Source organism: Microtus ochrogaster, unplaced genomic scaffold, assembly GCF_000317375.1.
Source record: "Microtus ochrogaster isolate Prairie Vole_2 unplaced genomic scaffold, MicOch1.0 UNK5, whole genome shotgun sequence".
Lineage (NCBI taxonomy): Eukaryota > Metazoa > Chordata > Mammalia > Rodentia > Cricetidae > Microtus > Microtus ochrogaster.
The window spans coordinates 9,106,018-9,118,913 of record NW_004949103.1 but is presented as its reverse complement, the minus strand read 5'-3'; the positions used below and the strand labels follow the sequence as shown (position 1 = coordinate 9,118,913).

The window sequence follows — 12,896 nt, the reverse complement described above, 5'->3', positions numbered from 1 at the left end:
AATGGGAGGCAGTGGCGGGGAAGAGACAGAAATCTTTAATAAATAAATAAATTAAATATTTATGAGGACTATAAGTGTTCAGGGTGGTGATGGGGTTACTGGAGGTTCTTACTTCCCTTTTACCTACAGTAAGAAATTCATCCTGGTTGCTTTTTGGGGATTGAACTGTGAAGATGACATATTTTCTTTCATCCTGTATGAGGCCACTCTCGGCTCTGGGTTCTGCAGAGCTCATGACATGCTGGTCCTTCTTGTGTTGGTTTCATCAAAGTGTAGTTTTTATTGGTTGTCCTGCTATCTTTTGGGGAGGGAGCAAGTGTTAGGAACTTTTTAGTTGGCTATCTTGCTGGCATCTCTAAAATTATTAAACTTATTGTTTACTAGTTCTACTATCTTTATCATTTATTGCTGTGTTTCTGTTGACTAATGCATTTCCCTCATAGTTTGTTTTAATATTTAATAGTTTTAGCTGGGCACTAAATAGTTTGAATTATATATTATTGAATTTGGGACTTGGTTTTGTTTGTTTGTTCAGTTGGTTTTTGTTTGTTTGTTTGTTTTGTGACAGGGTTTCTCTGTGTAGCTTTGGAGCCTGTCCTGGAACTAACTCTTGTAGATCAGGTTGGCCTCAAACTCAAAGAGATGAGCCTGCCTCTGCCTCCTGAGTGCTGGGATTAAAGGCATGCACCACTACCACCCAGCTTTTATTCTTTAATAAAAGCTCCTTTTGAAATAAAGGCCCCTTTGAATCGTTATTGTTTGAATCAGTTCTATAACTTGTATATTTTTTGTGTTTTTTTTCTTTGTATGCTTTTTTTTTATTAATTGTTTAAATGCTTCTTTCCCTGATTTAGGGCATAATTTATTATTCATTTGGGTTTTTTGTTTGTTGGTTTGTTATTTCAGCCTGTGTCCGGTGTACTTGGGCATTTGTGACAAGACACAGATGAGAGAGATCTTTCTAGAATGTTTTTTCTTGCTGTTTGACTATACCTCTTAGTCTTTCATTGATTCATACTACCTTTGGTTAAAGCCAATTTTATAGCCTTTGCTTTTAACCTTTGTAATTTGGATATCTCTACTTTTTCTAATCTCATCTTTGCCCCAAAAGACACACACACACACACACACACACACACACACACACACGCACTTACACACTTGCACTTTAGCCCTAAATAGCTCTTTTCTTATTTTTGTGGTACTGTCTTCTTTTGTCTTTAATAACCATATTCATATTTTCTCTTTGTAACATAGTACTAGGGGCTAAATTCTGTTTATTACTTTTCTCATAACATATGCCATTAATGCCATTATGAGAAATGATGCCTTTTTGACCTCTCGGAGTCTTTCTGTGGATCTCCAGAAGAGCATTCGCCATGTGGCATTATAATTGCTTGTTTGTATTCATTGTTTGTTTTTCCACTAAGGTTCGGTGAAGCCAGTGACGGTTGATTTAGGTGTACTTGTAACAGAAGCATTTTGTACTTCATTTTGTTTGTTTTGCTTTCAGATACCATTTGAGTCTCTTAGACTACCTTCTGAAAGGTATATTTTTTATTGTGAGCTGCTGAAGTTGCTAGACTTTATGAGGGAGTGGATTTTAAGTATTTTCTTCCCTTGAAGGGCTTTTGTTGGACCAATTAATCCCAGCACTTAGGAGGCTTGGGCAGAAGAATTTGAATTCCAGACCACCCTTGGCTACCTGAGTTCAAGGTCAGCTTAGTGAGAGAGACCCTCTCTAAAAAAACATCCCCTCATTCCTGTCAAACCACATAGATTGTGAACTACTACCATTGTTAACCTGAGGTCTATAAAGACGGCAAAATGCTGGGAAATTTTTCTTTAAAATTAGAATATAAGATAAATTAGATTTAAAACATGCCCTTTCCAATCTTTACCATTCACTATCCTTTCTGAGTATCAATATTCCCATAGTCCTGGCCAGATGTGGTGGTATATCCCAGCTCTTAGAAAGTAGTGGATGGACAGTTGCTGTTCATTGATAATCTGTTTTGTACAGTGATTTCTAGGCTAATCAATACTGTCTGACAAAGAATGTCTCAAAAGAACAAAAACAAAAATTCGTAGTTCTTATCACCATAATAGTTTACTTACTTCTGACACTGGTTCTTAATTTATTGAGCTGCATTAATTTTAAGACTGAATTTGGCATATTAGTTTCTTAATATGTCTCTTCTGTTTCTAGTTATCCCATTTTTGATGTTTTAGTATTCTTTTAATTATTGTTCTATAGAATCTTGGCATTCTCAATCTTATTCTTGTTATATTTTAATCTGTTGTAGTTTTTATACATGAATGTAATACTTGGTTTTCTTTTTAAACACTAAAATAAATTTACATCCTATTCAATTTTACCGTCAGTAATCCTCTTTTAATATATTTTTGTCATCTCCTAAATAAAAATTCTTATTAGCAGTTGCTCCAGTTCTTCCTGTCCTCAGTTGCTGACGGCCAGTTAATCTACCAAGCATCTCTGTGGGTTTACCTACTGTTACATGACTGTATTCAATGTTTGCTTTTTCCCCCACATATCATAATGTGTTTAAAGATTGTGCAAATCATAACCTATGTGTTCTTCATAGCTGTATAACATTTAATTGTATGGCTATACCACATTTTGTTTATCCATTCATCAGTGGACATTTGAGGTATTTCTGCTTTTTGTCTTATGTGAGTAATGCTGCTATGAATATTTATATGTTAATTTAAGTGTAAACATGTTTTCGTGTTGATATATCCATGTATGTGTAGGAATTACTAGGTTGTTGGCATAGAGGTCGTTGTACTCACAGAGAAGCACTAAGAGGACCAGGAATGTTAATCGTACAGGGGTGTCTTTTCAATGGAAGGAAATAAAAATTAGATACCTGTATTCCATTAAAAAACTAAGAGTAGATTTTATTAATGACCTGGTGACCTTTTGTTATCTGTGAAGGCAGACCTTATCCAGATTCCCCAGAATGATTATCCCAGACGGTTTCCTCCCTAGACAGTACCCATCTTTAGGCTCAGAGATGTCACGTGTATTTTATGGCCTGCTGGATTCTGTGCTTTCTGTCAGAGACTACACTTGATTCTAGGCCTGTTAGCTAGATCCTCACGGTCACATATATTTTGTAAAGGAGTCTCTATGTAGTCACACCTTTAGTTTTATTGTGCACCTGGAATTGAACCGATTGCACTGATTGTTGCCTTTTCCCAAATTGTAATGTGTTTTAAATATGTTGGCAATGAACCGCCTGGTATTAGACTCCCTGAAGTAGTTGATGATGTCAGTCTGCGCTGGGTTTTCATTCTTATCTCTTTGCATGGTTTGGTTCCCTTCCCTGTCTGACATCTGCAGGGCCAGTTCACTAGGCTATGGGAGGAACTCCAGAACTGGCAATATGTTTCAGACTTCAGGAATTTCCTTGATAGTTTTTACTCTGTTAGTGTGTTGGGAGAATGAACAGCACATCTCTAGGTCTCAGTGTTTCTTCATGTGAGAATTGAGTTACTGTAATGTTCTTATAATGCAAGGTGTCATATGCTGCTTTATTGGAGTCTTTAGGAAAAATTTACAACACTTTTCTGAGTCAATGTATTTCTGCTTAAGGATGAGTCAGTTTCCAGTGTTTTATAAAAAATTTAACTTTTCTTATTAGCAAATTGAGAGGTATGTAAAATATTGATCTAGTGGGCCTTCGAAATATTAAAAATTTCAAAGGTTAGTATTTGCTGACTGTCACATTATTTCTCTTGCAGGGTTTTGACTCTGGGAGGAGGACTGCCTTACTTGGAGCACCTTAATCTCTCTGGCTGTCTTACTGTAACTGGTGCGGGGCTGCAGGATTTGGTCTCAGCATGTCCTTCCCTCAATGATGAATACTTTTACTACTGTGACAACATTAACGGTAATGCCTTTTAACAGTGAGATACTTTGAAGAATACATTTAAAACTTTTGACAGTTCTAATAATTTTTATAGGGTTTATTTGCTCTCTAGATTCTCAGTTGCACAGATTGTCTTACTTTTAGGGTTAGTCCTTTAAATTTAATAAAATTAAAATGATTTGGTTCTCTAAGTTACTAAAATCAAAATAACACACATTTTTACTCACTTCTTGAAGGTAAGTTTCTTTCTTACCATTCTAAAAGAATTTTAAACATGTAAGAGTTTAAATCATTTAAAAAAGGACAAGTTGTTATAGAATCACTAAGATTTTTCTGACATTTTGGGAATTCCATTGTAGTATTCTAGCACTTAGCATTAACAATTTAAGAATATTGATTTTCTAGACACACTGGTTTCTTAGGAATGATAGGCTCATTTTTCTCACAGCACTGCTTTATCCAGTGTGGCACATAGACAAAGGGAAACTTTTGTAATGTGAACTCCTCAGGAGCCCTGTGTCTTATTTCGTATTAATCTCCCTCAAGACTGAGGAAATAGATTGTGCAGTACTGAGAAAAGATTGAGATGGCTTAGGCATAACCAAAATTCCTATACCGTTTTAGAAGTTGACTACTGATTCCTGAACTGATTTAAAAATCTTGAAGTATGATTTGGGGTTGTAGCTTTTTGAAAGACTGCTTGCTTAGCATGCATGAATCTTTGGGTTTGAGCCCAGCACCACATAAAACCAAGAGTGGGGGTTTATGCTTATAATTAATCCCAGCACTCAGGAGATAGTGTCAGTAATTCGAGGACATCCCTTTCTTCAAGTTCAGCTTGGACCATGTGAAGCCCTACATAAAAATCCCACACAGCCGGACTGTGGTGGTGCATGCCTTAAATCTCAGCACTAGGAAGGTAGAGGTAGGCAAATCTCTGAGATTTGGGCCAGCTTGGTCTACAAAAGCTAGTTCCAGGACATACTCCAAAGCTACAGAGAAACCCAGTCTCGAAAAACAAAAAACAAACAAACAAACAAAAAAAAAAAACAAAAAGAAAGAAAGAAAAAAAGTCAACACACACAAACATTCTTCCTCCCACTTTTTTTTTCTTTTTTAAAGTATTGGTTAGAATATACAGTTTCAAATTATATTTGTTGTTCTTTTGGGCATTTGATTGTGTTTAGTAGAAACAATTTTTCAGAAGCGTAATAAAGCTGCTCCTCAATTATTGATAAAACAAATCATCTTGTATTTATAACTAGAAACACATTTAAACAATTCCATTCTGTTATACCTAGCTTATACTACACACTGTTGGTTTTGAGAGTCCAGTTATTCTAAAATGAAAGGGAAGATCAGAGTTTCTCTCAGGTAGAACAGTTGACAGGAGCTAGGTAAACAGAGACAAGAAAAACATTTTAGCATGCAGCGAAATTAGCAAATTTCCTATGGCTTGGAATTTAGATTTCTCCTAAAGTAAATGAGACTGGAGATCTTAACTCTTCTAGTTCTGAAAGACTGACATGTTCTTGACAAAAACAACTTGGTAGTACCTATCTTTACTTTCTCTTGCTGACAACGTATAGCCAAGAAATGGAAAAAAAATGAATAGTTACTATTTTTTTTTGGTTGTACCTACTTATACAAACAAAAACAAAAGGACATTCATGAATGGAAGCTTTTGTTTGTTATAAAAAATAAAGCCATAGGGAACTGTACAGATGACTTAGTGGTTAAGTGGATGATTTATTGTTCTTACAGAGGACCAGAGTTTGGTTTCCAACAGACACATTGGGCAGCTCACAACTGCCTGTAGCTCCAGCTCCAGGGGATTCAACACCCCATTTGGCTTCTGTGGCTAGTGCATGCACTCCTATGAACATATACCCACATAAAAACATGTAATCTGAAAGAATAAGTACAGCTTTTAAAAACAAAACTTCATAAGGCTTATAGGATACATTTTAAGACTAATTAGCAAGTACTTTTTATATAAGATATTTTATTTGTATGTTACACTTAAATTGCCTATATAATTTCAGTATAGGTTGTGTTTGGAAACAAATCTCATAACCTAATTTGTTTTGCTTAGTGGGTATAGGTATCTTGGTGGGAAGTATTGAGTTTTAGTTCAATTTTATTATTTGCCTACTTACTTTATACTTAAATGTTTTTAAACTTTAAAAATATTTAGATGAAAAGGTTAAGTGATTAAAATCTCAATATTATTTTTATCTTAATCTGTTTTGATTATATAATATTGGTGTTCTAAAGGAGCTATTTACTCCTTTGATGACTGTATTATTTTATTTCTAATTTTCAGTAGAATATTTTAATTGAGGGATCTGATTTTTTTTTAAGTTTTGAAAGATATTTACAGTACTTGAAATAATACTAAATTTCCTTTCTTAACTTGATAGAGCATGATTTCGAAGAAATGGAAATCCTTTAAAGTTTACAGGGTGACTTCTTATATAATGTGCTTCTTAGGATTCTAGGTAGTTGCTCTTAAAGCAATACTTGAGTCAGTCTCTTTTGTAAAAGGACATTTGGACAACTTAAAAGCAATTGGAAAAGGTGACACCATTGGCATAGTACTTTTAAAGCTCAGCTTGTACAGGAAATACTTGATGAAGGTTTAAGAATCCTCACTTTTATTTCTGAAAATAATGGTTATGATTTAGTACATGGTTCAGAGTAATGAGGAAACATACATATTTAAGATTAACATTTAATTTGAAATGTATTTTATTAAAAAATCTACATAATTACCACATTATTAGCTAAAAGAATTTAATGCTAATAAATGTGAGATTAAATAGTGAACGAAAAGGCAGGATGACCTGTATTCTAAGCACTGGTAAACATTGGGGAAGGTGTTAGCCATCAGCTGTTCCATTTCTACTTTGAGCAAGATACTGTATTAAGCTCTAATGCCAAACACACACTCTGCTTCTTCTGAATGATTCTCCATGATTTTTATGTTATTTGACTTGGATATGCAAGGTGTCTTATCCATAATATTTACACAAAACTTTATCATTAAAGTAGTTGTTGTATGGCCTAGTTTCAAGCTTTGAAGAACAGTTGAACGATGGTAGTGAGTAAACTTTCTTGTGCTGCTTTGCATTTCCGTTTGTGCATAATTTAGCAGTTAAGATAGATTAGCTCATAGTTCTGGAGGTGACAGTCTCAGATGATTTGCTCTCTTATGTTTCTAATTTAAGTTAAAAAGGAATCAAAGGTAAGTGAAGGTAAGTGAAGACATATGCACATCATGAGTAATATACGGTACTTAAAACCAAGAAAAACATCGCATTTTTATAAACAGAATTAGTTACCTTTGTAGTTCTTTTCATCACAATATTAAAAAGTAGTATTCTTTGCTTTAGCAATTAGGAGATTTTTACCTTTTAATTTAACTTAATTTAAGTTTTACTATAATTTAGCGTGGTACATTAACCGTTTGGCTAAGTCAGATATTTAAAGGAAAGTATTCTTTAATTTGTTAGTCTAATGGGAGAATAGCATCTTTCACCACTTATACTGTTGAGGCCCCTTTTACTATTTTTCCCTTAAAAACGAGTTGAATATTTTACTGCTTCTATCTTTAACTGTTTTTTCCCCTAGGCCTTTTTTTTCTTAATACTGAATTTTATATGGAATTCAATATAGTGTTTCTTCTTTACTTTTCTGTCACGAAAAATAAAAGTTCATGGATGTAGACAGGGTATAGGGAGCTGTGTAGTCCAGCTACTTGGGAAGCTGAGGCACAAAGACTACTTCAACCTGGAAGTTTGCAGCCAGCCTGGAAGACATAAGTCTTTGGGTCTTAAACAGAGAAACAAACATAAAAATGTGTGTATGTGTGCTTGTGTGTGTGTGTGGTATGACTATATGGTCTGTTATTTGGAACATTAAGAATTTTCATGTTTTTCCATAGTTCCTGAGAATAGAATTATGCACTGATAAATAATAGGTATATTTTGTTAAGATTCAGCAGTCTGAGCATTATAAGTGTCAGGGAGTGAGTGAAAAGATATCAGATGTTTGGTGGCAAAGCAGTACTGTGTAAGGGGTGAAGCCAAGCTAAGCAGTGGATGGTTGAGGACTGACTGGTGCTTAGGAAAGCTGGAAATATGTTACATGGAAAAACTTGTCAAAGATTGACAATGGGGGGAATTTCAAAACTTAGGATTCTTTGCCAGGACATTTTTTTTTAATATTTATTTATTTATTATGTATACAATATTCTGTCTGTGTGTACTTCTGCAGGCCAGAAGAGGGCACCAGATCTCATTACAGATGGTTGTGAGCCACCATGTGGTTGCTGGGAATTGAACTCAGGACCTTTGGAAGAGCAGAGCAGGCAATGCTCTTAACTGCTGAGCCATCTCTCCAGCCCATGCCAGGGCATTTCTAACAGTTATAAATAAGTACTAAATCTTTTAACTTTGTGTCTTATTTTAAGGAAAAATAAGGAATTTGCTGCTTTATAGGACTTTTTAAAAACAAATTTTAAATGTTTGGCATATAGCTTAATTAGAAATAGAAGGTTTTAGCTTGTAGTAAAAATGAGTCTGTAGTGCTTGTTTTGTGGGTACTTTTTTTTTTTTGAAAATTTATTTATTTATTATGTATACCACATTCTGCCTCCATGTATGCCCGCACGCCAGAAGAAGGCGCCAGATCTCATTACAGATGTTTGTGAGCCACCATGTGGTTGCTGGGAGTTGAACTCAGGACCTTTGGAAGAGCAGCCAGTGCTCTTGACCACTGAGCCATCTCTCCAGCCCTGTGGGTACTTTTTAAACCAACAAACGTAGTTTTCAAAGTCTGAAATCTGAGGCCAGTCTTTTTTGATTTATCCTATGTCCCATTTCCATCTTGTATGCCATGTCTATTTCCCTTATTTGAAGCTAATTCCAAACATGTCAATCTTAAATATGTAAACAAAGTGAAATTATAATTGATTGCAATTCTATACATAAATGTAAAAGTCAGTGTTTTTCTTAAAGATAATTTGCCATTTACATAGTGAAATATATGAACATTATATCTCAGAGACTTTATTCTAAGAAATTCCTCATTTTCTTTCATATATGCTATTTTGAGAATAAAAGGAAATGTTTAACATCTGGCGATACATGTATTCTATGTGTTTAGTTGCAGCTTTCATGATTTCTGTCCTCTAGGGGTATAGCATAGTCACCTTTTGCAGTGTCCTGCTGCTCTTGAAAAGTAGAATGATGCAAATGGATTCTGCATTTTGTGTTAAGCAGGAGATCCCTGAGGGGTAGTGTGATGTTAAGTTCATTCTGTCTTGAAGTTCTGTTTCATGTCTTCATTTTGTGTTGTCCTTATGTATCATAATTACAAGCTTTGGTTTTCCCAGTGGAAGCATAGAGAACTGCTCCTTAATCCAGTGTACCAGCTACACCAAGTCTTTGAAATGCTAGAAACAACCCTTCTACATTTGCTTTTTTTAAAAAAAAAAAAAAAACTAAAACCATTTTGTTCAGTGCACTCTTAACTTTTGTGAAATTTCTTTGTACTTTTCTAATTTTTAGCTATGTTCCTGAATAGACCTAGATTTTGTTTTCTAGTGTCTGGGTTGCATAGTGCAGCTGGGGTAAAATTCCAGTTATTCCACAAGAGGTTTATTATTGTTTGTATATGCGTCACCATTTTATATTCTAGATGTTTAATTAGTCACTCATTTTGTATTCAGTTTTGGGAAATAATTTCATCTAAAGCTACCATTTGTTTTTTCAGAGATCTCCAAATGCTCAAGAGTATGGCACATACATTGTATATGCACCTATATAGTATATTGTTTTAAACTTTGAATGTGACATTTATTCTAATTGTTCAGTGTTCTATTTATTGAGTTGACACAGTTCAGATAGGGTTATGCTTTATGTTATGTTTCTAGGAAGGATGTTCAAAGAGTTTGTTTTTAAACTATCCGGCAATCTTGTTTCTGTGGATTGTCTCCTTTTCATCTTGGGTTGTAATATTCTTGGGAAATTTTATTGTGTTCCGTCTTTCATGGAGGATATTTTAGATGAAATCAGACTATTACTGACAGTTTGTGTCTGAAGTTTTAATGCTGTCACTGTAAGATTTACTTGTGTGATGTCAGTGAACTGCTAGTAGAACAGTGGTAGATGAGTAGGCAGAGCTATTTTGTATGGTCTCTAAGAAGTTCCTCCTTTCACATGTGTTTACTTTCATACAGGTCCTCATGCTGATACCGCCAGTGGATGCCAGAATTTGCAGTGTGGTTTTCGAGCCTGCTGCCGCTCTGGCGAATGACTCTTGACTTCTGACCTTGGTGTACTTCATTTAGCTGAGCAGGCTTCCTCTCATGCACTTTACTTACAGCACATTTCTTGTGTTAACATCCCTCTTTTTGGATTGTTTTGGCCCCATGTCTTACAGTCTCAGAAATTTAATTTAGCAGTGAATTGTACAGTGTTGTTTTTCCTTGCAAAGTAATTTTTGTTTTAGAAAGGGATCAGGATTTTTTTTTTTTTTTTTTTTTGGGTGAGAACAGTCTTACTGGTTTCTTTTAAATGAAATGCTTTAAAAAGAGTATCACTAATGCCATGGTATTTAAAGTATTTTTAGATTATTTTGCATTTTAGTCAGTGGGGGTTATTGGTTCTCTATGTGTAAACACTGTACCAAGTTTTGCAGATCCTTTCAGATACTCTTTCTGAAGTTTTATTTTCAAAGACTGGACATTTTGGAAATGAATTTCTTTTTTCCTAACATTTTCTTTATTTTAACAATTCTTAGGGGCCAATTCAAACACATCTAGAGATGAGATTCTTTAAGATTGTAGAATAAATTGGCCTCTCAGTGTTTGCTCAGTGAGCTAGTAAAAGCGCCTGTCTATTTGTATTTGCTTTTGACACCTGATTCCACTACTGTCCCTAAACTGTCAAATTTGGGAGGGATTTTTAAAATTCCATAAGTGTTTGAAAAAATGTATAAATAAAAACTACTTTGAGAACTTTACCAAGCAATACCTTGTGTTGTGATTTTATTTTTAGTCTGAATTCAGGTTTACTAAATGTTTTGTTCATTGAGCCTCCATAAAATTGTGACCCTGACACATTAACAGTTTTAGATACTAAATACTACCGTGTTAAATATCTTTTTGAAATTAATTATAATTTTATGTCATGAAGAAGAAGATGGTGCCCTGCCTCTTTTTCTTCCTTCTTGTAAGTGCAAACAAAGCTGTAGAAGGAAGTAATCCTGGAGTCAGCTTCTCTGTCTGTAAGCATTTCCTTCCTGTGAGACTGTGTGACGGTGTCTGCAAATGAAGCAGGAGTTACCTAATTGAAACATAGTTGGAGGAATTCTGGAACATTCTGCAGTTCAGCTGACATTTGAATTAAACTGATGTATCTGCTGACATTCTCTTTGAAGAGTCACCCTGACCCTGCTGTCAAGAGTTTTTATTTTGATTCATTATCATTTGAAAACAAACTGGAACCCTACAGATTTGGTACAGGGTTGAGCATGTGTACAAGCAGGTAACCTTAATATTTTGAGGAAGTCGAGTCTTGTGGACACTATAGATAGCTTCTTCCTGTAAGTATGTAAAGGAGGGAGGAAAAAGTATTGCATTTTCTTTGAGTATAGAGTCAAGTCTAAAGTTTGACTATTTTGTAAGACATACTATAGTTACTGTGGCTTTTATTTTTCAAAGTGATTAATTAAGCTTATTTGTGAGTACCATTTTGAGGGAGAAAAAAAAAACCCACAAAATGTCCCAGGAATGAGTCTCATGCAAATGTGTGCTAAATTTTCTCGGTATCAACTTGAAATTGCACAGAACAATGTCTTGAGTCATCACAAGAGGATTTAGGTTTTTTATAACCTCACATATTCAGAAAACAGTAATCTTATGAGAGGAAATGGGTAAGTGTTTAAGAACCTGGCTTAGATACTATTGTTACTAGATTAACTTTGAAAAGCTAGTTTTCAGAAATTGTACGGAATGGAGTTTTTACAACATGTACACATTTTGTTTTTCATTCTTAGTCTCATGGTAAACTGTCCTCTTATATGAAGATCTACTTGGTTTCAGTATATCCAGGATTTTTATGATTGATTTCCTTCTGAGAATAAAATGTACCAGTTGTATAAGTTGCATCAGGTGCTTGATAAACTTTAGGTGTTAAATATAAGGCCAGTGTTGTACTTCAGATATACTAGCTTTTATAAGCCTCACAGTGCAATGAAACAGGCAGTATGGTCTTTTTCTGTAATTATGGAAGAAGTAACTTAACCATGATAACCCAGCTAGTAAGTGTCACAACTAGGGTTTATACAAAGTTGATCTTCTTAACTATGGTGTTACTATGTCTCTTTGTTGTTATTTTGTAACTGTTATGGGTCAGTCTGGACAACTGTTCCTTAAAGAGTTCACGAAAGTAGCAGAGTAGAGACAGATGTAATTGCAATGCAACTTGGTAGAGGAATGTGTCAGCTAAAGCAAAGGTTAAAGTTGATACTTAGTCTCTTGTCTTTGAAAATGAAAGCTCCACCAGTGTTCTGATTTGGAGATCATTCTTTCACAGAGTTCATTAGGCATTAGGAAATAGTCTTGGTTGTCCAAACATGGTTGAGAAGAACGCAACCAGAGCATCTAGTGGGTGGAGGCCATATAGGCTGTTACACTACTTAATTTTTTAAATTAGGTTTATTTTATGTGTGTTTTGCCTACATGTATGTCAGAAAAGGGCACTGGAGTTAAGAATGATTATGAACTGCCATATGGATAATAGAAATCAAACCTGGAGCAACAACTGCTGGGCAGTCTCTCCAATTCCTGCTGTCAAACATCACATAGGACAGCTTTCCGCAAAGAGTAATATGAGTCCAGACAGTTTCAATGCAGAATTCTACCAGAACTTCCAAGAAGACCTAATACCTATACTCCTTAATGTATTTCACAATATAGAAACAGAAAAGTCA

At 34.8% G+C, this 12,896-nt stretch overlaps 1 protein-coding gene across 1 annotated transcript in view; it reads left to right on the top strand.

The window, feature by feature from the left end:
- The window catches only part of Fbxl5 (F-box and leucine rich repeat protein 5), a 44,622-nt gene extending 33,696 nt beyond the window's left edge, over nt 1-10,926 (top strand). Inside the window, exons 10-11 of the mRNA XM_005365984.2 lie at nt 3,769-3,917; nt 10,141-10,926. Coding sequence (XP_005366041.1) covers nt 3,769-3,917; nt 10,141-10,217 — 226 coding nt within the window. The 3' untranslated portion in view covers nt 10,218-10,926. The remainder of the gene's footprint in view (nt 1-3,768; nt 3,918-10,140) is intronic.
- Nucleotides 10,927-12,896: the final 1,970 nt, after the last annotated feature.